At 40.9% G+C, this 25,314-nt stretch overlaps 3 protein-coding genes across 4 annotated transcripts; 2 read left to right on the top strand and 1 right to left on the bottom strand.

Annotated features, from left to right (window-relative positions):
- Positions 1-406: 406 nt before the first annotated feature.
- Positions 407-14,162, top strand: LOC119126586 (poly [ADP-ribose] polymerase tankyrase-1-like). 2 transcript variants are annotated; one of them, XM_037257816.1, is made up of 28 exons: positions 407-883; positions 1,283-1,507; positions 1,890-1,985; positions 2,102-2,138; positions 2,276-2,351; positions 4,577-4,597; positions 6,030-6,124; positions 6,204-6,270; positions 6,355-6,541; positions 6,658-6,779; positions 6,980-7,071; positions 7,194-7,272; positions 7,357-7,528; positions 7,622-7,701; positions 7,863-8,008; positions 8,108-8,273; positions 8,377-8,596; positions 9,389-9,498; positions 9,633-9,821; positions 9,919-10,165; positions 10,248-10,330; positions 10,514-10,634; positions 10,725-10,822; positions 12,147-12,221; positions 12,335-12,440; positions 12,670-12,856; positions 12,942-13,098; positions 13,198-14,162. In XM_037257816.1, the coding sequence occupies exons 1-28, from the start codon at positions 460-462 to the stop codon at positions 13,282-13,284; spliced, it is 3,765 nt and encodes a 1,254-aa protein (XP_037113711.1). In that variant the 5' UTR covers positions 407-459; the 3' UTR covers positions 13,285-14,162. The 2 variants fall into 2 exon arrangements, with proteins under 2 accessions (XP_037113711.1, XP_037113712.1); XM_037257817.1 differs by lacking the exon at positions 4,577-4,597 and having other exon boundaries at positions 13,198-13,338.
- A 555-nt stretch (positions 14,163-14,717) lies between these two features.
- idua (alpha-L-iduronidase) lies at positions 14,718-21,851 on the top strand. Its single transcript, XM_037257839.1, has 14 exons — positions 14,718-15,005; positions 15,456-15,596; positions 15,684-15,766; positions 16,396-16,503; positions 16,600-16,695; positions 16,930-17,132; positions 17,764-17,943; positions 18,154-18,364; positions 19,244-19,462; positions 19,584-19,705; positions 20,422-20,547; positions 20,799-20,875; positions 20,955-21,055; positions 21,516-21,851. The coding sequence occupies exons 1-14, from the start codon at positions 14,872-14,874 to the stop codon at positions 21,614-21,616; spliced, it is 1,902 nt and encodes a 633-aa protein (XP_037113734.1). The 5' UTR covers positions 14,718-14,871; the 3' UTR covers positions 21,617-21,851.
- On the bottom strand, positions 21,773-23,999 carry LOC119126635 (purpurin-like). Its single transcript, XM_037257891.1, has 6 exons — positions 23,900-23,999; positions 23,698-23,812; positions 23,207-23,343; positions 23,012-23,124; positions 22,184-22,396; positions 21,773-22,071 (listed from the first exon to the last, which is right to left on the bottom strand). Exons 2-6 carry the CDS (start codon positions 23,809-23,811, stop codon positions 22,061-22,063), a joined length of 588 nt encoding a protein of 195 aa, XP_037113786.1. The 5' UTR covers position 23,812; positions 23,900-23,999; the 3' UTR covers positions 21,773-22,060.
- Between the last annotated feature and the right edge of the window lie 1,315 nt (positions 24,000-25,314).

Genomic DNA, 25,314 nt, shown 5'->3' with positions numbered 1-25,314 from the left:
CTACCTTTTAGGCCCTAAAATTTAGGGCAACTGTTGACTCTTACCAACATTTCAAACAATTAAAGAGTTAAGGTTGAAACCACTGGCATTGAAAGAGTGGTTCAGTACATTTTACTCAAGCATATTCAATATTTACATTTTTCTATACAAATGTACACTTTTGTTTGTATCAGTAGCCACACATTACATGAGTTTGTTCTTTAACGTTACACCTTAAATGAGCAATCAAATATTACAACGGAGGAGCATTAAACAAGAAATACAAATATCTGACTCGTAGTTTTGCTTTTTGGTCACACACATATTCACACCGCCATATGCGGGAATCGAACTCAAGTGTATTTGACTCGTAGTTAACAACCTGTGCGAGTCGGTGAGCAATGCGATTACGAACCGGAAGTGCGTCCACTTTCACCGGAAAGGCGGAGCAGGGGTTATTGTTGCTTGCGAGCTGCTGTAATGGCGGCGTCTCGTCGCTCAGTAGCGCAGCAGCAACAAAACAGTGTACAGTCCCAGCCGAGGAACAGCTCACTTTCGGGGGCGACCTCGACGGCTGCGCCGATGGCAGTGATCAACTCACCGCATGAGACTGAGCGGGAATGCAGCGGAGGGATCGAAGGCGCTCTGGCCTCTCCGGACCTGCCTGCTGCGGTCCTGGCGAGCAGCGCGAGCTCAAGCACGACCACCTCTGGAGGCAGCTGCGTCGCCAGCCCTGGCTCCGGTGCACCAAGCCCCACTGACGGTATCGGCGGAGCTTTCCGGGAGTTGTTCGAAGCCTGCCGCAACGGAGATGTGTCTAGAGTGAAACGGCTCGTCGACTCAGTGAACGTGAACGCTAAAGACATGGCTGGCCGAAAATCGACTCCTTTGCATTTCGCTGCGGGTATGTCTAGCTAGCTAAGCTAAGCTATTGTTCGGCTACATCATGTTAGCTAAATTAGAATTCAAGACCTAGATTCGATTCTATTCCAACGTGTTATCATTTAGCCGAGTGACACAATGTTTCCTTGTTAACCAGCTAATTCCAGACGGCAGCTAAATAACGTAGCTTCTGTGTAGTGTCCTGTCAAATTAGCAACAAACTGGCCGTAGGTTATGATTCTACAGTGTTGTGTATTTTTAATTAATCTAGTCTCAAACAAAGTAACTCACTTTTGTTACTGAGCTTTACCACTTGTTGAAGACCTCTTTATCTGACCGTATCAAGAAATTATTTAAGTTGTACAACAAGATTTTTCTGTTTTGTTTTCCTGTAATTAGTATCAAAATGATCTCCCTTCAGGTTTTGGTAGGAAAGACGTGGTGGAGCATCTCCTTCAGACAGGAGCTAATGTCCATGCCAGAGATGATGGAGGACTCATCCCCCTGCACAATGCCTGCTCATTTGGCCATGCCGAGGTTGTGGGCCTCCTTCTTTGCCAGGGTGCAGACCCCAACGCCAGAGATAACTGGAATTACACTCCTCTTCATGAGGCAGCCATTAAAGGAAAGATTGATGTCTGCATAGGTATAGTTTTTCTTTTTCTCGGCAAGTACATGATCACTGTTCATTTCATGTACTGTTTTCACCTGACCGGTCAAAAAGGGAAACGGGTTGAAACAATTCTGTTTATCTAACCCCACCCCAATTCCAACCAAGGATTTACATTGCCTGATACAATAATTACACTTCCATGATGTTGCTTATGATACCACAAACTGTATTTTCTGATTTTTTTAATTTATGCATATTGAAGGTTGTGAGCATGGTTTGCATAGCTAGTTAAATAAAGCAAACTGCCGAATAAAATTCAATGGGTGGGTGTTTATGTCAAACTAATTTGCCACGGTTCAGTGAACATTTTAAAGCATAATTCTTAAATGTTTCTGTGTTTCTCATGTGAATGTAGTGTTACTCCAGCATGGGGCTGATCCAAATATCCGCAACACTGATGGAAAATCAGCGCTAGATCTGGCTGACCCTTCTGCCAAAGCAGTGCTCACTGGTCAGTACCCACTCTTACCTGTTATCCATAAAGTCTTCTAATTTGTAACATTCTGTTGAAATATTCCAACGGTTGTTGCATGCCTGGGCCTAATCTTAAAATGTATTGCTCAATAGGTGAATACAAGAAGGATGAACTCCTGGAAGCAGCAAGGTGAGTCTTCACCACTTAAATTTGTTGAATGTTTGATAATCACTTCAGAATTAGGTTTGCGACTGCCTTTGATTTGTTTAATGGAAGTGTTTTTTCATTGTTGTTTTCCAACTGCTGTTTTTTAATTACCTTTCCAGGAGTGGAAATGAAGAGAAATTGATGGCTCTCTTGACTCCGTTGAATGTTAACTGTCATGCCAGTGATGGTCGCAAGGTAAATCAAATAAGACTGCAACCAATAACCACAAACCGATATTATTGATAACAATTTGCTGTGTGTTATTGCCATCTGTATAGTATTTCCCCTCTAAATGTACTGTATGCTCAGTAACTGCATATAGCAGGATAGGTTAGTTTTTATTTTTGTATTCCTCTTTTATTATGCATGCACCTCTCATTGGTCTTTTTTTTCATGTTGTACTATCTGAGTTTTCTCTCAGATGCTTTATTCATATTCTGCGTGTTATTTGGGCAATGACTTCATGCTCAACTTTTAGAACTTTTATTTCATAGTTCTGTTTTTTGGTCCTTAGAATGTTTCATTTCAAAACAGTGTGACTCATGATAGATATAATTACCACTTTTGCTGTAATGTCCTTTTATAGGCCACTGGCATGTCTGATATATAGCATATTCTATGCTTGGTGTCCCTTTTTTGGGCATTTGTTTGTTTTTATCAGAAAGTGTAGTGCAAGATCAATTCTCAAAAGACAAGCAAAAGTGCAAACCGATGCTATTGTTGATGTCATAAGTGACAACACACATCCTCTCCGACATCACCACCAATAGAGCAGTTTTGTTTGGCTTTTAAAACCCCGCTAAAATGCACCGTATTTTCCGGACTATAAGTCGCACCAGCCATAAAATGCATAATAAAGAAGAACAAAAAGTCACACCGGAGTACATATATAAGTCTCATTTTTTGGGGAACTTTATTTGACAAAATCCAACACCAAAACAGACATGAATAGGCAACAACAGGCTAAACAATACAGTATGCTAACATAAACACAAACCAGGAACTGAGAACGTGCCTGACGTAACATATTAACAGTTATTCAAATAACTACGATATGAATAACAATTTTATCGAACCGTCCGTGTCGTTCCAAATCATTAAATCCATCAAAATCTTCGTCCTCTGTCACTTATAAACTGCTGACTCCGGAAGTACATGCGGCGCTGAGGTCAGACTCATAGTCAGTTGCGATTCCAATTATTCCACAGGCCTAGTGCGCCCTCATGCAGTTTAAAGTGAAAATAACATGTGAAGTCATATACTATACTAGTAAGTAAGTACCGTATTGGCCCGAATATAAGACGACCCTGATCATAAGATGACCCCCTCTTTTTCAAGATTCAAACTTGAAAAAAGACTTTTTGAACACCACATTTAATTTTTATACAGAAAAGAATTACAGTACATCTGAAACAAATGATTATAACAATATATTCGAGAGAAAAAGCATGTTATTTTGCCTCATTCAACTCATGCAAAAACTATCACATCTTAATATCTGAACATTTAAATATGTAAACTAAAGTGCAAAAACATTTGTAAATGAATGGCTTCTGGTTTTTGAAATGTAAATAAACCAATCCACTGTGATAAAACAACAAAATTGCAATCACTGCATTAACCATCAAAGTTAAGTCTAACTGTAACTGGTCTTGAAACAAATCTGGATAAGGAAAAACATTGCGATAAAATAATGCAAACTGGTTTAAACTTGAGTAGCTGAGATCTCTCTGTTTCTTCTTTGTGACAGGGGTTCGCTTTGGACTGGGGAGTTAAATTCGCTTTAAAGATATCTGGCGCCATCTAGCGTTGTGAATGGGTATAATGTCTAGACCCCGAATGTAAGACGACCCCCACTTTTTCAGTCTTATTTCAATGCAAAAAACACCGTCTTATATTCGGGCCAAATACGGTAATGTGTTACTGATCAAGTAATAATGTGTTAATAATTTCACATACAAGTCGCTCCTGATTATAAGTCGCACCCTCGGCCAAACTATGAAAATAACTGCCACTTATAGTCCGGAAAATACAGTACATTCATTTTGAAGTGCTAACAGTATACTGGATCGTCACGAGTTCGTTTCCTTCATTCCGTCTCATTTGTTTTTGTCCTTTTTCATTATGCTTGCATGAACCAGTCATTAGTCACTTGTCAGTTACATTTGATGTGTCCAGGCATACGAACATGACTAGAATGCTGAAAACTGTGGAAGGCTTTCACTCATTCTCAAGCAGTTTAGCCTAAATTTCACAGCATGTTTGAATGATCAAACGGAGATTCGTGAAATAGGACCTTTTTTTTTTTTTTTTTTTTTTTATAGAGGGGAGAGTAGATTTATCTGTGACCCGATGCTGCCGTTTTGTAATTTTTTGTTCACTTTGTTTTCTGTGTGACTCTGGCAACATTTGTCGATCAGTCAACATCTCAAAAAATGCTGGTAAGTTGACCTTAATAACAGCCACTTGATTAATGATGCACTGTTGTGGTCTTTTACCCCCCCCCCCCCCCCTTTTTTTTTTAATCCATTGTTTTATGTGACCAATAAGCTGGCTGTCACTCAATTAATTGCACATATGGGTGTGTGGGTCACTCATGTATCACACCCTGATGCTCCTCTGTCTGCGCGTGTGTATGTGCGGGTGGCATGTGAGTGTGTTTGGAGGAAGTGGTGAGAACTCCATGTTTTGGGATTTGAAGAGGAGCTCAGTTTCTTTCACTGCCTGCTTTCTTCTCTGTTCACTCTCCCACACCATTCACCAAGCCTCCACACAATATCTGATCTGGCTTTTTTTTTTTTAATTGACATGATGTCTGATAATTACTCATGCATGTCCAAAGGCTCGCTCCTCTCTGCATTTTGTCAAGCATTTATGTCTGTTGAATTGTGTCTATTTCACACCCCTGATGTATAGGCAGGTATTCAGGAATGACTTGTTCCTCGCGCACCATGCTTTTCTCAAAGTTGGCTCACACCGAATGAGGCCATTGCACAGCAAATTCAGTCACCTGGGAATTGCAAATTGAATATTTCCTTTACAAATATTCCTGCATGGAAATGGGTTTGAGAATGACTATATGGACCCCATCCCACCCCAAATATCCCTGCATGGAAATTGGGTTGATGATGACAAGTAGATCGCAAGCTTCATCTTGATTAGGCAGTTTATAGAAAGCAACTGCACCTGGATTTACAGCCTTGCTTTTACAGACATTTTTCTTGGCTGAAAATACATTTTGTTTGACCACTACTTAAGCTTGAATAGGCTTCCCTAAACAATTCATTTTATTGGCTCTTTGCATGCCCTCACAGTGGAATTTGATAGGATTTCTTTTTTATCAGTTCCAGATTAGAACTCATCAAATAATTTCTCAATCAATACTTGAGATTGATGAAACAAGAAGGTACTGATGTCATTCATTTAAACATTTATTTTGAGATTCCGGCACGCCCAATGGAAGCAGCTGTTGTGCCCCAACTGTAATTTCTACCCATCCAGTTTTAGTATTTCATACTTATAGGTTCTGTCATCTCGCTGCTTGAACACATTTTCAGTTTTGTATTGCAGGACAGGTAAGCTAGTTGTAATGTACTGAAAGGAGCATTGTTAATTCTCACTTCTGGACAGCACATTAAGATGGATGGAAGATGACATTTGTTTTCCCACGCCTCCACTGACTTGGCACCATTCATCTGCAGCTCACATAGCATCGCCGGCCAAATCACATTGGCTCTGGCTCTAATCAGCCGCTTGCTTCCATGGCCATCAAAGGCAGCGCACCATCAAGTAGCCGCCCAGCCACATTCTTTTGCCATTTTGTTACTAAGACACGTTTTTTGGGGGTTTTTGTTTTGTTTTGTTTTTTTACAGTCAACGCCCCTCCACTTGGCTGCTGGCTACAACAGAGTCCGCATTGTTCAGCTCCTCCTTCAGCATGGGGCTGATGTTCACGCTAAGGACAAGGGGTGAGTGCTGCAATGTTGGACTGACTTGAGCACCTGAAAAAGAACATAGTTGTCTCACCTAACTACATTGTGACTGCAGCGGCCTGGTTCCTCTTCACAATGCTTGTTCCTATGGTCATTTTGAGGTTACCGAGCTTCTTCTTAAAGTAAGTTGAAGTTCGTTGACAAGTATTTGGAATTTCTGAAGATGTTAAGATGTGTTTTTGCTTTCCCAACGCTTCCTCCTGTAGCACGGCGCTTGTGTCAACGCAATGGACTTGTGGCAGTTCACTCCTCTACACGAAGCAGCTTCCAAGAACCGTGTGGAAGTTTGCTCCTTGTTGCTGAGCCACGGGGCCGACCCGACCCTACTCAACTGTCACAGCAAGAGTGCTGTGGACATGGCCCCCACTCCAGAGTTGAAAGAGAGGTTAACCTGTGAGTCCTGTTAAGCAGCAATTATTGAAATTACAGAATACCTTGTTAATCAGGCTGTCATCACCACAAGTGATTTATTTTTCAGTCCCTTCATTTTGCCTTTTCATTCTGTATAGATGAGTTCAAGGGTCATTCGCTGCTCCAGGCAGCTCGAGAGGCAGACGTGACCAAAGTGAAGAAGACCCTGGCTTTGGAAATCATCAGCTTCAAACATCCTCAAACCAATGAGACAGCTCTGGTCAGAACCATGCCAGTTCTATATTTTAATCTTCTATTCCAGTCGTGCATCGGGCTTTGGAACTTGTGCTTTACAGTGGATATTCAAATTCTAAAGTTATTTCAATGTTATAGTACTGAATAAGGAATTCTAATGAAATAGGTTGTTGTTGTTTTTTTAACGTGTGGCCCATGTACCCATTAATATTTTGTCATTTTAAGCATTGTGCAGTGGCTTCCCCGCACCCAAAAAGGAAGCAGGTGACTGAGTTGCTGCTGCGTAAAGGTGCCAACATCAATGAAAAGAACAAAGAGTAAGTCCACAATTTGTTTCGATGCTTTACATTTTGATGGTTTAACTAGGTATAAAAAACGTTTCAAAGTGCTCTGACTTCTGAAATGAGAAAGGGATAACCTTTCCTGTTGTGTGTCACAGCTTTATGACTCCTTTGCATGTTGCTGCTGAGAGGGCTCACAATGATATTCTGGAGGTGCTGCAGAAACATGGAGCAAAGGTTAATACTTCTGAATGCTACATGTTTTTCCCAAAAATCTTTGCAGGAAAGCATGTTTTACTCCTTTACCTTGTCTGATCTCAGGTGAATGCTGTGGACACTCTAGGACAGACAGCTTTGCACCGGGCTGCTCTGGCTGGTCACATCCAAACTTGTAAACTGCTGCTAAGCTATGGGGCCGACCCGTCCATCGTGTCACTGCAGGGTTTTACGGCTGCCCAGATGGGAAATGAAGCTGTACAACAGATTCTCAATGGTAATCACATTTTGTCTATTGAATGAGTCAGCAAATACGCAGTTCTGGTTTTGGTTATCACCAGATGCTCTTTTTTTTTTTTTTGTCTTCCAGAAAATGTTCCTACACGAAACTCTGATGTGGACTACAGATTTCTTGAGGCAGCCAAAGCAGGAGATCTAGACACTGTGCAGGTAAGTTTTTCCATGATATGTTCTACCAATAATCGTATCTTTTCTTTTTGATTTGACACTCCGAACCTCTCGTCACTGACAGTAGCCTACTTCTCGCCTTCAAACTATCTCTTAAGATTTATTGCCGTATTCAATGTTGTAATGTTGTCTTTGTGTGGCAGCAACTGTGCACGCCTCAAAATGTAAACTGTCGGGATCTGGAGGGCCGTCACTCCACTCCCCTTCATTTTGCTGCTGGTTACAACCGAGTGGCTGTCGTGGAATACCTGCTTCACCATGGAGCTGATGTCCATGCTAAGGACAAGGGGTGCGTTTCTGTACACCTGTGATTCTTTTTTGGCACTTCACAAGTAAAAATGCCCCCCTAGACTGTACTGCTGTTTACTTTTGTTACTCCTCCCACCAGCGGCCTGGTTCCTCTTCACAACGCTTGCTCGTATGGCCACTATGAAGTCGCCGAGCTGCTGGTTAGACACGGAGCTTCAGTCAATGTTGCCGACCTATGGAAGTTCACCCCGCTTCACGAGGCAGCGGCCAAGGGGAAATATGAGATTTGCAAACTGCTGCTCAAAGTGAGAACCCTTTCAATCTGTGATGGATAAATTATAAGATAGAAAAACTAACCATAGTTGTATTATTAAACGTGACTGTTATTTACAACTCCTCTATATGCAGCATGGCGCAGACCCCTCCAAGAAGAACCGTGATGGCAACATGCCACTCGACATGGTGAAGGATGGAGACACTGACATCCAGGACCTTCTGAGGGGTGATGCTGCCCTGCTAGATGCTGCCAAAAAAGGTTGCCTGGCTCGTGTCCAGAAACTTTGTTCCCCAGAGAACATCAACTGTCGAGACACTCAGGGTCGCAACTCCACACCACTCCACCTGGCAGGTAATGGCTACTGCTTTTGTACATTTCTGGTGTGTCACACTGAGGTAGTTGTACCAATCTGTAATTTATAGAGAAAATTACCCTGCCTTTTTTTGTATTTGTACAATGAATTTTAAAATTGTATCCCTTCATTTTGACATTTGCTGTTGAGTGAGTTGCTCAGGCCTCAGATAAAGAATCATGGCTCATCTTGCGAATGACACATGACCAAACTCAGAAAATAGGTGAGTCATGATTGGGTCTTACTTGAAACCTGAGATACTGTGATTTCAACTTCAGTCGACAGCAAGTGGCAAATTGGCTTCCCCCTGAGATGGATAAAAACGGTTAGATTTTCCTGCTTAATTTATATTTCACAAACACAATATTAATCCGATTACTGTGTTTAGAGGAGTGGTTCTACATAGAACATATTGTAAAGAAGATTCTTAACTTGACTTCCCCTTTTTGGAAATAACTGTTGGTGCTTCAATGTATCAGTTATATTGTACTGTAGTGCCAGAGGTTTTTCAGAAAATCGGAACTCGGTAAGCACACCCATTAAGAATCTATGCGGACACAACTGCGTATCAAAAATGTTAATCGCCGGATGCTGTGGCTTGAGAGCGATTCACAATAGACATCCTAGGACTCTTGATGAACTGCAACAGTTTTATAAAGAGGAATTGCCGAAATTCCATCCTGATCATATTGCACGTCTGCAACAAAGTGTTCTCGCACTCTTCTTCCTTCCACTGTAGGTTGACCTTGTTGTACTTGTTCAAAGGTTACTAATTTGTGTTTTCTCCTCAGCTGGCTACAACAACCTTGAAGTGGCTGAGTATCTGTTGGAACATGGGGCAGACGTCAATGCTCAAGACAAAGGAGGCCTTATCCCTCTCCATAATGCTGCTTCCTATGGCGTGAGTCTTGACCCACTGAGCTCTTGAAGCATTCAGTGGGTTCACTGCCCCCTTTCATTGATTTAAAGATTACCTTTGTTGCTTTCAAAATAAAAACTGCTACTTAATATTCTGTTGTCCTCCCTATCTGACAGCATGTTGACATCGCTGCCCTGCTCATCAAGTACAATACATGTGTGAATGCCACTGACAAATGGGCTTTCACACCCCTGCACGAGGCAGCACAGAAGGGTCGCACACAGCTCTGTGCTCTGCTGCTGGCTCATGGGGCTGATCCATCCATGAAGAACCAAGAAGGCCAGACGGCCCTTGACCTGGCCACGGTAATATCACCTTAGAATATTCCCCTCACTCCCATGAAGCCCATTACAGATATCAATGCTCTTTAAACTGAAACATGCTCTGTTGTTGCACCTTAAGGCTGACGACATTCGGGCCCTTCTTATGGACGCTATGCCACCAGACGCTCTCCCAGTCTGCTTTAAGCCGCAGGCCACAGTGGTCAGCGCCACCGTCATCTCCCCAGCCTCCACACCATCCTGCTTATCGGCCGCCAGCAGCATAGACAACCTGGCCGGACCGCTTAATGAACTGGCCAGCGGTGCCGCTGCCGGGAGCTCAGCAGTGGCAGATGGAGCCGCAGGCCCAGACCGCAAAGAAGGAGAATGTAAGATTCTTAGATCAGCCTTTTGAGTCTGTACTCATTTGCCTCCAAAATGGTTGACGAGCCCTTACTTTTTCCTAAATAGTGACAATGCTGGACATGAATATCAGTCAATTCATGAAGAGTTTGGGCCTGGAGCACCTGAGAGACATATTTGAAAGAGAGCAGGTGAGAAATAAAGATGATACCAAAAAATACTAAGCGCAAATATGAATCGTAATGTAGCATACACAAATTGGCAGATCACTGTTTTGAATTTGTTGGCCATGTCCCACTTTAGGCCTGCATAATCATCCATTAGAGGAAGCTAGTTTCAGGCATCTCCTTTGAAAACCTCTTGTTTTATTATAGATCACTCTAGATGTCCTTGTTGACATGGGTCACGAGGAGCTGAAAGAAATTGGAATCAATGCCTATGGGCATCGACACAAACTTATCAAGGGTGTAGAAAGGCTGCTGGGTGGTCAGCCAGGTAAGTAGGAAGGCCTTTTTGAGGTCATGGCTGTTTGTAAAAGTTTCTCTTGAGCAATGTAACCGCTTTTTCTCTTTGCATTTACCACAGGTGCAAATCCATATCTGACATTCCACTGTGCCAACCAGGGCACCGTCCTCATAGACCTTGCTCCAGATGACAAGGAGTATCAGTCGGTGGAAGAGGAGGTAAATTGAGCGTATTGATGTTCAGTTATATGGTGGTCTGCACTTTGTCAGACTACAAAAAACACACACCAGGTACCGTATTTTCCGGACGATAAGTCGCGCCGAAGCGTAAGTCGCGTCAGCCATAAAATAAATAATAAAGAAGACAAAAATATATAAGTTGCACCGGAGTACAAGTCACATTAATAAGTTTATCGAACCATCCGTGTCACTCCATATCATTAAATCCATTGAAATCTTCGTTGTCTATGTCACTTATAAACACGTTCGCTGACTCCGGAAGTAGATGCGGCGCTTCGCTGACGTTAGACTCGTCAGTTGCAGTTCCAATTATTCCACAGGCCTAGAGTGCCCTCATGCGGTTTAGTGTGAAAATAACATGTGAAGTGATATACTAGTAAGTAAGTAATGTGGTAATGATCAAGTAATAATGTGTTAATTTCACATTTAAGTCGCTCCTGAGTATAAATCGCACCTCCGCCCAAACTATGAAAAAAAAACTGCGACTTAGTCCGGAAAATACAGTACTACGGACACTATGGACAGACAGGACGGACACTACAGACGGACAGGACCGCAAGGTAAGTCTAACAGTACAGTGTAAAGATGCAAAGGGGAGCCAGTTTTCTATGGGCTTTAGCTGTGATGATTTAAGACACCCTCTTTCCGTTATTTTCCATCTCGAAACTCAGAAACAGTCATGCCTCCCTGCTCCCAAATATCTGAGTTCTTATCATGCTCAAGATCATTTCCATAAACGCACCCCTGTCCCCCACCTCGAGTTAAAATGTCTCACAGCATGGGGGGGGGGAAATCATCCCCACAGACTTTCCGTGTTAAGAACGTTTGGTAAAATGCTCCCATTAGATACAGTGTTTGTCACTTCAGAGCAGTGTGTTTGACCAGTTTTCTCCATCTCCTTTTGTTAGCCTTCATTGCATTGAAAAATGTCTTGCGCGGCATTTCCATAGTCAAAGTCTGCAACTCTCAGAAAGTGGAGTCACACCATCAGTTCCCGTAGAAATAAAAGAAAAGTTTCTCTTTGGCTGAGGTCATAATGCTCACTTATGGTTTACACTGTCAGTGTTTTTTGTTGTGTATAATACAATCATGGGAAAAATTGGTTCTTCAATTTCATGTTCATTTTTATGCCTAGTACCACTAAAGGCATATTACTCCAAGAATGCTATGAACCTTCACTATAATAATACTTGGCCCTATTTGACATAAAGCTTAATTGGATTGCTTGCTATTATATCAGGTCTTAAACTCTTATGAGCTTTTTTTCTTGCTGTCGTTATATTTGTTTTTAATTGTTTCTCAGATGCAGAGCACCATCAGGGAGCACCGAGATGGAGGCAATGCAGGAGGAGTGTTCAGCAGATACAACATCATCAAGGTCTTGAGTGTTTTTCGCATCATATTGAGTTGTTTTAAACTTCATTGGAAGGAGTTTCCGCTTTTCAGGTGGGAATTACAAAATGTCTTAAAAGTTACTTATTTGGCCCACAGATCCAAAAAGTGGTGAACAAGAAGTTGAGGGAACGTTACACGCACAGGCAGAAGGAGATTTCAGATGAGAACCACAACCACCACAATGAGCGCATGCTGTTTCACGGTACGTACATCTGCTGAGCTGTGGATTTATGGGAAAAGAAATTTAGTAGTTAAGGTACTGTAAAGCCTTCACATGTGGAAGGAGAGTGATCTATTTTGCCTGCTTGCTTGCCTTTGTCTGCCTATGCCAAAAGAAAACGTGTAAATGTCTGCTTTTAATATGCGGCTTTTTGATCAAATGACCCTGGAAAGTTTTGTTGTATATCACGTTGATAAGTGTCTTCCCTCAGGTTCCCCATTCATCAATGCAATCATCCACAAAGGCTTTGACGAACGTCACGCCTACATCGGAGGAATGTTCGGTGCAGGCATCTACTTTGCCGAGAACTCCTCCAAGAGCAACCAGTACGTTTACGGCATCGGCGGAGGCACAGGCTGTCCGACACACAAAGACCGCTCCTGCTACCTGTGCCACAGGTGAATTAACCATCACAATGTTTTAGGTGCACTCATGTTGAAAGAGATAATTGTCTAACTCTTTCTTTTGCTGTGCTATTTGCAGGCAGATGCTGTTCTGCAGGGTCACTCTGGGAAAGTCCTTCCTCCAGTTCAGTGCCATGAAAATGGCCCATGCTCCCCCTGGACACCACTCAGTGATCGGGCGGCCGAGTGTTAACGGCTTGGCCTATGCTGAGTATGTGATCTACAGAGGAGAGCAGGTACTGTTTTTAATTCGGACTTGGCACAAAACATTACTGAACATTCATAGTAACCGTACTGATGACCCCCCCCCCACACACCTTCTTTGTTTCTCTCAGGCCTTCCCAGAGTACCTCATCACCTACCAGATCTTAAAACCAGAGAGTACAGCCCAGTCTGCTGCAGGAGCTGAGCAGAAGTCATAGTTGGTCCCACACAGACTGAACCCCATGCTAGTTCTATTTCCATTCACATTTCCAATTTTCCTCCAGTGGATGCTAAGGTGACCAGTACATAGAGAGCAGATGCTGTATGCGGTGTAATACTCGTCCCTTTGTCTCAAATAAGTTGCATGTTAACACGGGAGCATGTAAGGCCCTGTAGTTTATGACTTGCTTCTCTTCTCTAGTTTGTTGCCTTTCTGGCCTCATTGCCTGAAGGCTGTGAAAAACACCAACACCCTCATATCTCTACACGTGCACACTGGTTTTTCAAATTATGTAGACTATGAATGCAACCATATCTGGGTCTGTGCTGTACAGAAGATTTAAGTTAAACACTATCAAAGAAAATAGTTATCCTGTAATGTTGACATCCAGGAGAACACGACAGTTCTTGTTGCACAAGCCGTCAGGAAGGATGAAATACTTATATCGGCATTACAATATAGTCCTAACCAAGAGTACACTCGGTAACACAGCTTAATTGTGATGCACAACACCCTAATCATATGAGGGATATGAATCCTGTACATTTGAAGCATTATATCACAGAAAAGCTTAGTAATATGCTTGTGATGTTATAAAACTTGATTGCCAGTGAACTCATCAAAACATCCTTGCCACGTTGGTCTTCTTTTATGCATAACGATTTGCACTTTTACATAGAAACCTATTTAAGTTATTTTGAATAAATGGAAAACCTTCAGGAAAAAAATAATTGTACAGGTTGTGTAAATGGTTGTTTATAACTGTTGCTGTTTAACAGTATCTTGAGTTGAACATAAAAAGTGGTGTTCCTTTTATGCCTTCTGTATTTTCAGTTTTTTTCCTCTTTTTTTTTTTAAATAAATGTCATGCTAACAGTTTGTTGTGCTTTTCATTCAAGGTCGACATTCATTTTGAATGCAAAGTATAAACAATTGAATATAGTTCTCTGGTAAATACATTTGCGGAGTGCAGTTGACATTTAAATCTACAGTTAGTGCAGTTTGTTTTCAGAATAACCAGTTCATACTGGTAAAAACCCTTTAATAGCTGACATTTGCGTTTCAACTAAAACATTTCTCAAATATGGCTCCTTTTGCAATTTTCTTTGCTAAGTCGCATTAACTTTTTAAAATGGTAAGAGCGCTCGAGCGGTTTGATGCTATTGGTGAATGCTAGTACGCGCGACGGCAATCGAACAAAATCCCGGACAATTTTGAAATTCCCCCGGGACATTTTTTTGTCTTTGTCTCAAAAGTAGGACATGTCCGAGACAAAGAGGACTAGGTAAACAAAAGTGATTTAGATTCTGTGACGATGCAGTTTCAGCAGTAAAACCTTGAAGAAAAAACTACAAACGCGTCGCAGTCAAATGACGTCAATAAGTAGCTAACTTCAACCGCGTTCCTCTTCGAATGCTTTTTGGGAGGTTCTTGACCTATCAAGCCCTGTTTTATTTGTATGTGTTTTATTACAGGCGTTGCGAAAGCTTTTCTTAGATAACTGATTTCTTATAATGATTTCACTTCTTTTTGATCAGGAGCTTTCAAGCGCAAATTCCTAAAGTTGCTCAGCTCTTTTTCAGAAATGCTGAAAACATTGCTTGCCTTTGCGTTCATTGTTTGTATCACAGACGCTTCTTCCGATTCTTTTGTCATCAACGTTGACCTTGGAAAACCGGTAGCACCTTTGAAACACTTCTGGAGAAGCACTGGTTTCTGGTAAGTAACAATCATGTTGTTTTAAATGCACGACATGTAATTATTTTTGGTTCATGTTTAGTTTGACAGTAACCTTCAGATTGGAGTTGTGATAAGCAGCTTGAAGCCTCTTTTTGAAGACTATTTACTTATGATACCCTAAGTGCTATTTGGGAAGTGAGTTGTGTCAGCTGCACCCTGTTCTCGCATGTCAAAGCAAAAATAAGTATGACTGTATATATAAGTATGTCGAAATACTCTATTTCACATCTTGTATCTCAAGTCACGACTGTGTATTTTATTGTCATGCTTGATTCGTTTATGAGAAAAGTGAACTGGTGCAACGGTGCCTGTTAAAGGTTGACTTCATTTACCATTCAAAACATCAAGTCTGCATTAAAGTTCAGTACTTCATGATGTGACGTAGTGTATTTGTGTAATTAATTTGTTAACACTGTGTGTCATGTGCAGTCCTCCTCTTCCCCACACTCAGGCACACCACTTTGATCTGAGTGTTGACCAGCAACTAAACCTTGCCTACGTGGGCTCGGTCCCACATGGAGGGATTCAGCAGGTCCGAATACACTGGCTGATGGAGCTGATCACAGCCCAGTATGTGAAGAGCAGCTCAGACAAGCTTGCCATTATTGTGTGTTCGTCTCACTATTTCTTAGCAGACATCTGCTTTTGTTGTTTCAGAGATGTTGGAGGCCAACCCAAATACAATTTTACAAAACTGGACCAGCTAATGAATCTCTTATGGATTAATGGACTCCGGCCAGGTGCTCTACCCACATGGAAGGCTAGACTATTCCATCTGTGATTCACCTTCAGTCTTTCTTCTATCATTTCACGCCACGTGGACAGCTTTTTTGTGTGCAGAATTTCAAATGAGAAAAATTCCATTTGCAATGAACAGAAAAAATGTACAACTCATCCTTCCAAATTTCTCAACAAATTCAAATATCATCAATTTTGATTACAATCAGAATTGAACTACAAGACAAGATGTAAAACCCTTATCGACCCTTAAAGATTTTCTCTGTTCAAGTTCCTTCGGGATGTGGTTATTATGATTGTATTTTGTTTTTTTTATTGGTTTCTGTTATTTTTTTGAGCCCTTGAAAATGACATTAATACTTCTGTTAGTAGAGCTGATTTTAGAGCAAGATGTTTTACCCTTATCAGTTTGCCTTTGCACTTTTTTTCCTCTTCTGAGCTTGCTACCCTCCTCTCAGTTAGCATGATCAAATACTAGCATATTAGCACGTAATCAATATTCGTTGATAATCGTAGCTGAATACAGAGCAAGACCAATCGCATATGCAGCTAAAAAAATAAAGACGCATCAATTAATCAACTTAAACACACTTTTGAAAAGAATTTTCCTTGCACATTTTCTATTTTGCAGGTTTTGAACTGATGGGCAGCGTCTCTAATTACTTCAGTGACTTTGAAGACAAAGCTCAAGTGTTCAAGTGGAGGAATCTGGTTCATCTCATAGCCAAGAGGTACATTGGTGAGTGGCCAGCTGCCATCTCTTTAAACACCAAATGACAAGCAAATACAAGGTGACTCATTTTGTTAAAAATGTTCACTGTTGACTGTCATACAGAAAAATATGGTCTTGGAAGTGTTTCTCAGTGGAACTTTGAAACATGGAACGAGCCCAACAACCATGACTTTGACAATGTCAGCATGTCAATTCAAGGTATAGTGTGCTGTCAGTGTCCACTAATCATGCCATGACATTATTTGGAATACACACTGAAGCTGTGAAACAGTCTTTCGGTGATAGAAAGGTATTAAACAAGGTAACCAAATGTTACTAATAGTTTCCATGACATAGTGTACCAAAGTACAACCACGATGATAAAATTGGCATTCATGGAAATGCTAATTTTATTGAATCTACTGTGCAATGTGTGTTGTTATCTCTCCTCAGGGTTTTTAAATTATTATGATGCCTGTTCGGAGGGTCTGCGGGCTGCCAGCAACTTGCTTAAGTTTGGGGGTCCAGGAGACTCATGTCACTCATCGCCACGCTCGCCTTACTGCTGGGCCATGCTTCAACACTGCTACAATGGCACCAACTACTTCACTGGAGAAACGGGCATTCGGATGGACTATATCGCTCTGCACAAGAAGGTGTCTGCCAGTCAACATGAATGGACATGATCATTTTCGAGAGGCTATGCAAGGCTTATTTGAATAGAGATGCTGAGGTACTCACAATCTGTGCTTAAACTGAAGTACAGATATTTGTGTTAAAAAATACTGGTAAATGTAGAACTACTGACCTGATTCAACTTGCATAAAAGTAATACACACAATGACACAAATGCTAATGTGCACACGAAATTATTTCCCTTTCGCCTCCTTCATTCATTTTTATGCTATGTAAACAGCATCTTTGCTTATGGGAACAAAACCCTAAATTAGCTAATGATAACAACTAAAAAAGTGGTATGTGTATGTTGTTTTTCTATTTAGAAATTGATGAATGCCAGAGGTTTCTAGGGACAAATCATTCTTAGAGCTGACAGCATCAAATAATTCTCTGAAAGAAGGCAACGAATAGGGAATCATTTGCTGCGCCAAATTTGTTATGGTTGTTGTTAGTGCACCCTGGTTCACGTTTCCAAATGTTACTGCTGTCCAAATTTGTCTGCCATAAAAGACACAAAAGCTCGATTAACAGCTCAAACATGGTTGACTTAAACTCCATCATGTCCAGTTACATCTTTTTTTATTTTTTTTGCATTCTTCTCTCTTCTAGGGAGGAGGTTACTCTTTACCCATCCTCCAGCAGGAAATGCAGACCGTGGGAGAGATCCAAGAACTTTTCCCTGGGTTCCGCAATCACCCTGTGTACAATGATGAGGCAGATCCGCTGGTGGGCTGGTCCCGGCCTCAGGAGTGGAGAGCGGATGTGACCTACGCTGCCATGGCCATCAAGGTAAAGAGCATGGACCAAGCATTGCTACAAGATTCGAAGAAGTGTGAAGGAACGTATGTCCTGATAGCAATGTGATCAAATAACTTGAGATGACGGAAAGTAAAAAAAATCGACATCACATTAGTGCCTTGTAATCTCTTGACGTCATAAACCGAGGGCCCCTTTGTTCTTCAAGTATTTGTAAGGCACATGCTAATTGTGTGTGGACAGGTGATCAGCCAGCATCAGGATATAATGTGTGCAAATGCAAGCATCAACTACACGCTGCTGAGCAACGACAACGCCTTCCTCAGCTACCATCCTCACCCCTTCACGCAGCGCACTTTGACCGCTCGCTTCCAGGTCAATAACACGCAACCTCCTCACGTGCAGCTCGTCAGGAAGCCCATCCTCACCGTCATGGGCCTTCTGGCTCTGCTAGGTACGAATGGACCTGCTGGGCTGGTGTTGACTTATAGTTTTGCTCTAATTCTTTAACACTCAATTGTTCTGCTCAAATTTGACAACAATTTAAAATAATCACCCAAGTGTCATTCATTACCCCTTAAATTTGAAGACTTTCCTTAAAGTGATGCAAAATGCCCCAAAATGTTAAATTGTTCTTGTTTTTTTTTGTATAAGCACAACAAAGCACATTGAGTCTCAAATTTGCCCCGCATCTACTAAAATTGATTTTAGATTTACCACTTTGAAGGCGAGCAACAATTAATTAACCAACAACTAATCAAGTATCAAATTATATGATAAACCATCACGGTTTTAGACGGGCTGTTTAATTCAAAATTGTCCAAATCCTCTGAATTACAGCCTCTCAACCGTAAAGATTTCTCAGCTTTCTGTAGCCCTTCATGAAAGCCGATTGATTAATATCTTTATGTTGAATCAAAACAATTATTTGAAAACATCTACTTTTACTTTGGAAATCAATGATCAACATTTGTTCTTATTTTTTGACACAATGCCCTGCTTTTGAATACAGGGATGGAAATTAAAACATGTTTATCAACCCGATTTATCGATAATTGACAGATGAATTGATTAATCCAATGATCCTTAATTGCAGCCCTACCAATGTGTGTTAAATCAACAAAAATGGCAGAACTTTGAATCTGACGCTGTACGTTCCTATAAATGCAATTTTAATTTTTTCATAAACAAATATGAGGCTATTCTTGGTCAGATCAAAACTGAGAACATACTTCATGTAATGTTATGTTCATACATTATGAAATGGATGAATGAATAAAGAAGATTGGAATATCCTTATTCCTTAATGGGCCTGTTGTCATTCCTCCCCCAGGCGAGACTCAGGTCCTGGCACAGGTCTTGAACTCCTCAGGATCTGATGATGCCTACAGTGGAAACGTGGGCGTTCTCGCAAGTAGCCACCAACCGGAAATCCCCGGAGGATCAGACAGCTGGCAGGCCGCCTTGCTGGTCTACAGCAGTGACGACAACCGCACGTCTACCAGCACTCATATCGTCACCGTGTCGCTGAAAGGACTGGAGCCGCGCACAGGTGGATTGCATGCATGGATCGTTCTGTTCTACAAGATTATATTATGATCGACAATTGCTTTCTGACGTTTGCAAGCAAGCAGTTGTTTAAAATGCCTAAACCGTCTTGAATTGCTATTCAGGTCTTGTATATGTCACGTATCTAATGGACAATAACGTGAGCAACCCCTATCAACAATGGCAGAACATGGGAAGCCCCGTCTACCCTACGACAGAGCAGTTCACAAAGCTCAGGAACGTCCAGGTTTGAACAATGGATTTATTTTGTTTGGAGCACATTTTAATCATATGCTACGAGTACCTGCAATCTCAACATGAGCAAAACGAATAGTGATAGAAATATGACGATATAATGCCAAAGATACCCCAAAACACAATCTATGATATACTGTATATAACAATAATTTTGTAACTGACAAATTTAATTGGTGTTATTGAGAAAACATAGATTTTTTGTAACCAAATAGAAATATTGTTATACACATCATGTGGTAAAATATTGATTATTCCTATACTGTATCTTCGTGAAACACCCTGCACAGTCAAGGAAGTAAGAAGATGGAGTTAAAACATATTTAAACAGTCTTCTTAGACAAACTATCCACCAATAAGTGCAATCTGAAACATTTATATTATTATTATGCATGCATCCATAGATACAGAACAAAATATGTAAAAGAACACTGTTCTTTTGTGAGCTGTGATTGGCTGTGACCTGAGACCTGGCACCTGTGATGTCATTTCCAATGGACAGCAAGTGGCAAAATGGCCGCTCCCTGAGATGGATAAAAACAGATGGATTTAATTCACATTCCACAAACGTAGCATTAAATAGAACAGTGTTTCATCTAGTTGGGCAGCACAGAACATATTATATATTTACAAAGACATTTTGGGAGTTGACCCTTTAATATTTTTTTATTATTATTATTATTATTTTTTAATATGCTGCTTTGTCAGGACCCTCTCGTTGACGGACCCCGGCCGGTGCCTACGGGTGACACTCTGACTTTGAAAACAAGACTGCACGTTCCCTCTGTGCTGCTGTTACATGTATGTGCCCGACCTAAAACGTCTCCAAACCAGGTCAGTACTTTGGCTCTTTTGAGTGATGAGATGGATTTACAAAGTATTTGTGTGGGGGGGGGGGGTTTGTCCAACCAGCACATGCAAAAGTCAATGAACCACAAGTTGACTAAGATGAGTTAGCGTTTTGTACAGGCATCCACTGCTAGTACGAGGCCTTTAAGATAGATATCAAATAAATGCTTAGCTGGTTAAATTTAAGTCAAACATTCCACAAGTGCTTGACATGTCTGTTCTGTTTGCCTTTCAAGGTCAATGGTTTGCGCTTCATCAGGATCACCAAAGGCCAAGTCCTCATTATCTGGTCTGATGACTGTGTTGATTCCAAGTGGGTGCAAACTGAGTGGGACTTTTTATGTAAGAGTGTTGTGTAAGGACCGCATAAAACATCCATTCGTTCTTTGCAGATGCATTCGCAACTTTGAAGTGGAGCACTCTGCAAATCAGAAGGACTTCAGCAGGATTAATAGCCACAACACCATTTTCACATCATTTGTTTATTCACCTGGTAAGATGGTTTTGTGTTATCATGAGTTTTTCTCTGTTAATATACAACGTTATACGTTCCCAGTGGACATCTGAAGTCAGTTCAATATAAGTTGATTGATATAGTGGCAATGACTACAGATTATTATCATAAAAAGTTTAGGGTACTCTTGGTGAAATTTCAGAAAGAATGCTTTGATCTCTACAAGTAAACTTAAAATCAAAAGAAAATTAATCAACTCTTTCCCCCACGTAGGCTTTGTGTATTCTAAGTAGACTTCTTACTGCAGTATATTCACCTCTGTGTCCTCTTTGTTATAAGCATCTCTGTGGAGACGAACAAATTAAATCTGTATTTAAATCAGTAGATTAATAAACTCTGCAAATATAGGGCGGGGTGAGACTGGTGTAGACAAATATCCTAAATCTTAGTTAAATATGAGCTAAGTTAATGATGTTGACTGGCATGTTGTGTCGTTCAGCCGACCAACAGGTAAGCGGCTGGTACAGAGTTCGAGCTGTGGACTACTGGGGCAGGCCTGGGATGTACTCGCTGCCTGAGGAGTATTCAGAGGAGCTTTAAACGTGGCTCATCAAATATAGAAGACTTTCATCTCAGACTATTATGTAACTAATCTGCAGATTTTTTTTTTTTCCACTTAGCCATGCATTTATTTACAAATCTTGTATCATTTTAAATATCAACAAAGACGCATACATGGGTTGACATTATATTTTATTTTTTAATAAAATAATTTTAAAAACACAATGAACCTTGCAGGTTTTTTAATAAAATGTCCTCGAGAAAGTTGAATCAGTACAGAGTTTAACCATTTGTGTGTTTATGACAATACATTTCTTTCTTTTTATCTTGGCATTTGCGTTACATTTCACTGGGGTGGTCTCTCATGACAACATTGACAATTTTAGACTGAACAGGATAATTCTTGTGCCTTAGGTTAGCTTAAATGGAATGTTGACTTCATTCCCCTGTACAAGTTCTCTCCAGCTGCTGGTTGCGTCATGTTTAGCAAACTCCTGATGAGAAGGAAAACAATAAAGGGATTAATGTATAGTCCAAATATGCCACCTTGGCTATAACCCCTAAAATAAATCCAAACTTGTGTGTAGTGTATGCATGAACACGTACCGGACTGCAGCACAGGCTGGAACTGACCCGCCATGCAGATTTCCTCCTGTTTTTGGCGCACAATTCTCTGGATAGCAGGTGGCAGGCCGCGTGGATTGCGGGAGAAGACCAGGGCGTAGCCGTCCCCGCAGCTTCCGTCGTCGTTCAGGCTGCGGCAGGCGTAGGTGATGGCATAGTTGTCATAGTCAGTGTCAATGATCCAGTAGTTGTCACCTGGAGAAGCATAAAGCACACGATAAGACAGAGGCTGTGTGTGCGTGCGTGTAGGTGTGTGTGTTGATTCTGCACAATAGATTTCTATTTTATTCAATGCAAATGTTTATTCCAGTAAGCTGTTTTAAAATTGAACATGTAAAAAAAATCCATTCTTTGAGGAAGAGGCATAATAATACGATTGCTATTCACAGACAAACAAGCATTTATGCTGATGTCCACCCGCACAACTAAGTGCTTTCATTTAGCCTAACCTCTTGACTATGAGGTTAAAAGGGTTAACATTTTTACCGCGCTGCTCCAATTTAATTCAATTCAATAAAATTATTTATTCTAAGTGCCTTTGGTGGCACTGTTTTTTTTCACAATTTTTTCACTGATCATTAGTTGGCTCCAAAATCCTGATGATGTAGATCCTAATTATTATTGTTGTATTGTAAACAGGAGACATTTGTTTTATTGGAAAGTATGTAGTGTTTAAGAGACAAAATCAATCATGGCAATTTCAAAAATATATGTTGAATATTATATAGAATTGTCACAATGTCCGTAGCAGTGATCCTAACGTACATTGTGCACATGACTGTTTGTGTGTGCAAGATTTATTGCCCATACCTCCACTTGACAGATAGCTGGCCAGGCCCTGGTAGTTCATGAACATCTTGCCCGGGTTTTCAGGGTTGGGCACAGAGTACTGAGCAGCCATGTCAGCACACACCACCCAGAACCTGAACATTGTTAGAAAAGGATCACATTGACGAACATGCGGTGGTTGAATGAACGCAAGCGCAGGTGATAACCACTGCTCACCCGAACAGAGTAACTCTGCCCCTGGAGGAGGCCACCATAGCGCCGTCATCTCCAACAGTGTACTCAGCAGAGATGTTGTCCTGAAGGAACAAACCCTCGGGATCCTTCTTCTGCAAGGCGTACCACTTGCCTGCATACTGACGGCAAAAATAAAGATGCTTTTACAATCATTGACAACATAATAACAAGTAGTACCACTTTTTTCTACTTCAAAGGATATTTCCGATTGTCTGTACTTGAATGCTTTCATTAGAGAATCTGAACTTTTTTCGCCTTACTTTCTCAATTGTCAAAATGTGCCTGTTACCTTTTTCAATCTCCATGAATGATGGAGAACATGAACCAGGGAGCATGCACAATGTTGACCCAATCGATTCAGAGAACCAAGATATTCCTCACCCATGGCATCAAGACATACCGGCAAAATGTATTTTGGTAAAACTCGCTCTTCTGAATGTTTTTTTTTTCTTTATGAAAGAATGCAGACTTACTCTTTGGGGGTCAAAATCCTGTTTGACAGTGAAGCTGTCCACCACGCAGCTGGCCAAGCTGTGCTCCACGCTGGCTAGCAGCAGCATGACCACGGCAAACATTTGGAAGTCCATCCTAGACAAAGACAAGTATACATTAGTTGGCTTCACATTTCAAATGAAGTTTCTGGAGCTGGTTCTCATTTCTGGACTCTCAATTTACCTTGAAGGGGAAGCAGGAAGTTGAAAGCTGCAAGGTCCAGTTCAGAGTTGTGAGCAACAAGGTGGCATTGCAGTTTTTATACCTGAAGCGCGCCTGACTCCGTTTATTTTCATGTCTTGAACCTAAATATGGAGTGTAAATCTACCCTTAATCCATTTAACCAAATCCCCCCCGTCGTAATCTGGTGAGCCCTCGCATTCAGCAGTGTTTAGGCTTTATGTAATTGTTTGCAGAGTCACATAATAACATGCATAATGATTCGTGTGCTGGGGTGGGTCAAGGACCAGACAGGTCCACGTGGCCGTATTTAGTGTTTACATGTGATTTATTTTGGGCCTGAAGGTTCTACGTGTTAAATGAAAGCTTGAAATCATGGGTGTCAAATTAATTTTCCGTGTGGGCCAAAACGGTAGTTACGGTTTCCTTTAGAGGGTCATGATGAATATGATCACTGCACTATATTATTGATTATTACACTGGTCAACCCATTTTTATTCATTTATTTTAATCAGAGGTGTAAGTTACCTTTTTAAATGAACTGTTTGCACTGATAATGCCCTCTAAGTGTGAATAAAAATATAGTATTAGAGACTATCTGACAGATTTAATTGAATTTGGAGTCCACACTCAGGGAAAACAGTGGTAAACAAATATTTTGGTTCCTTTCTATTGTCCAATTCAAGTTTGGAAGAAATTTCCGCTTTTCGTGCAGCTTTTCTGTCCAAATAAAAAGAACACAACAATTTTGCAAAAAACGTCAAATGGTTGCATTGCATTTGCTTTGGTGGGTCACAGAAAATGATGTGGTGGGCCTGCATCTGACTGGAGTTTGACAACCGCACTAATATAAATTGTCACCGCTTGAGCATTGTGATATACTGATGACCAATCCACTTCTTGTCCAAAGTCATTGTGTCCAAATTGCACACAAGTTCTGTTAATTATGAAGCCATTTTTATAAAGAATAAGAAAGTGTTTTCTGGTGGCTAGTTTTAAGATCAACTCATTCAAGGTAACCGTAATGGTATGTCAGCGGAGGTTCAGGCGTTCACGTCTCAATTGTTCCGTTAAGTAGCGTCTATAAATAGTGGCAGGCTTACGACGACGTGCAGTTGAATCCTATAAACTATCCTATAAACTTCTTTTTACCTCCTCACAGGTCAAATATAACCCTATCATATTATTATTATGACAACAAATTGATGGACGCCAAAATTTGGACTTATAAATCATGGAAACTAGTTTGATTTAGCAAATATTAAGACAATTTGCAAGTCAATTATGTTCACTCCAGCTGATCTAGACTCATCTTGAAATTTCAATTCAAAGCTATAGTAATATGAAGTTTGCTGATACTAACACTATAAATTTCCCTCAATATTTCTGAGCAACTATTTTTGACTACGGAAGCTGAG

The sequence above is a fragment of the Syngnathus acus genome, chromosome 9 (genome assembly GCF_901709675.1).
Source record: "Syngnathus acus chromosome 9, fSynAcu1.2, whole genome shotgun sequence".
Lineage (NCBI taxonomy): Eukaryota > Metazoa > Chordata > Actinopteri > Syngnathiformes > Syngnathidae > Syngnathus > Syngnathus acus.
This window is presented reverse-complemented; position numbering and strand designations above follow the sequence as displayed.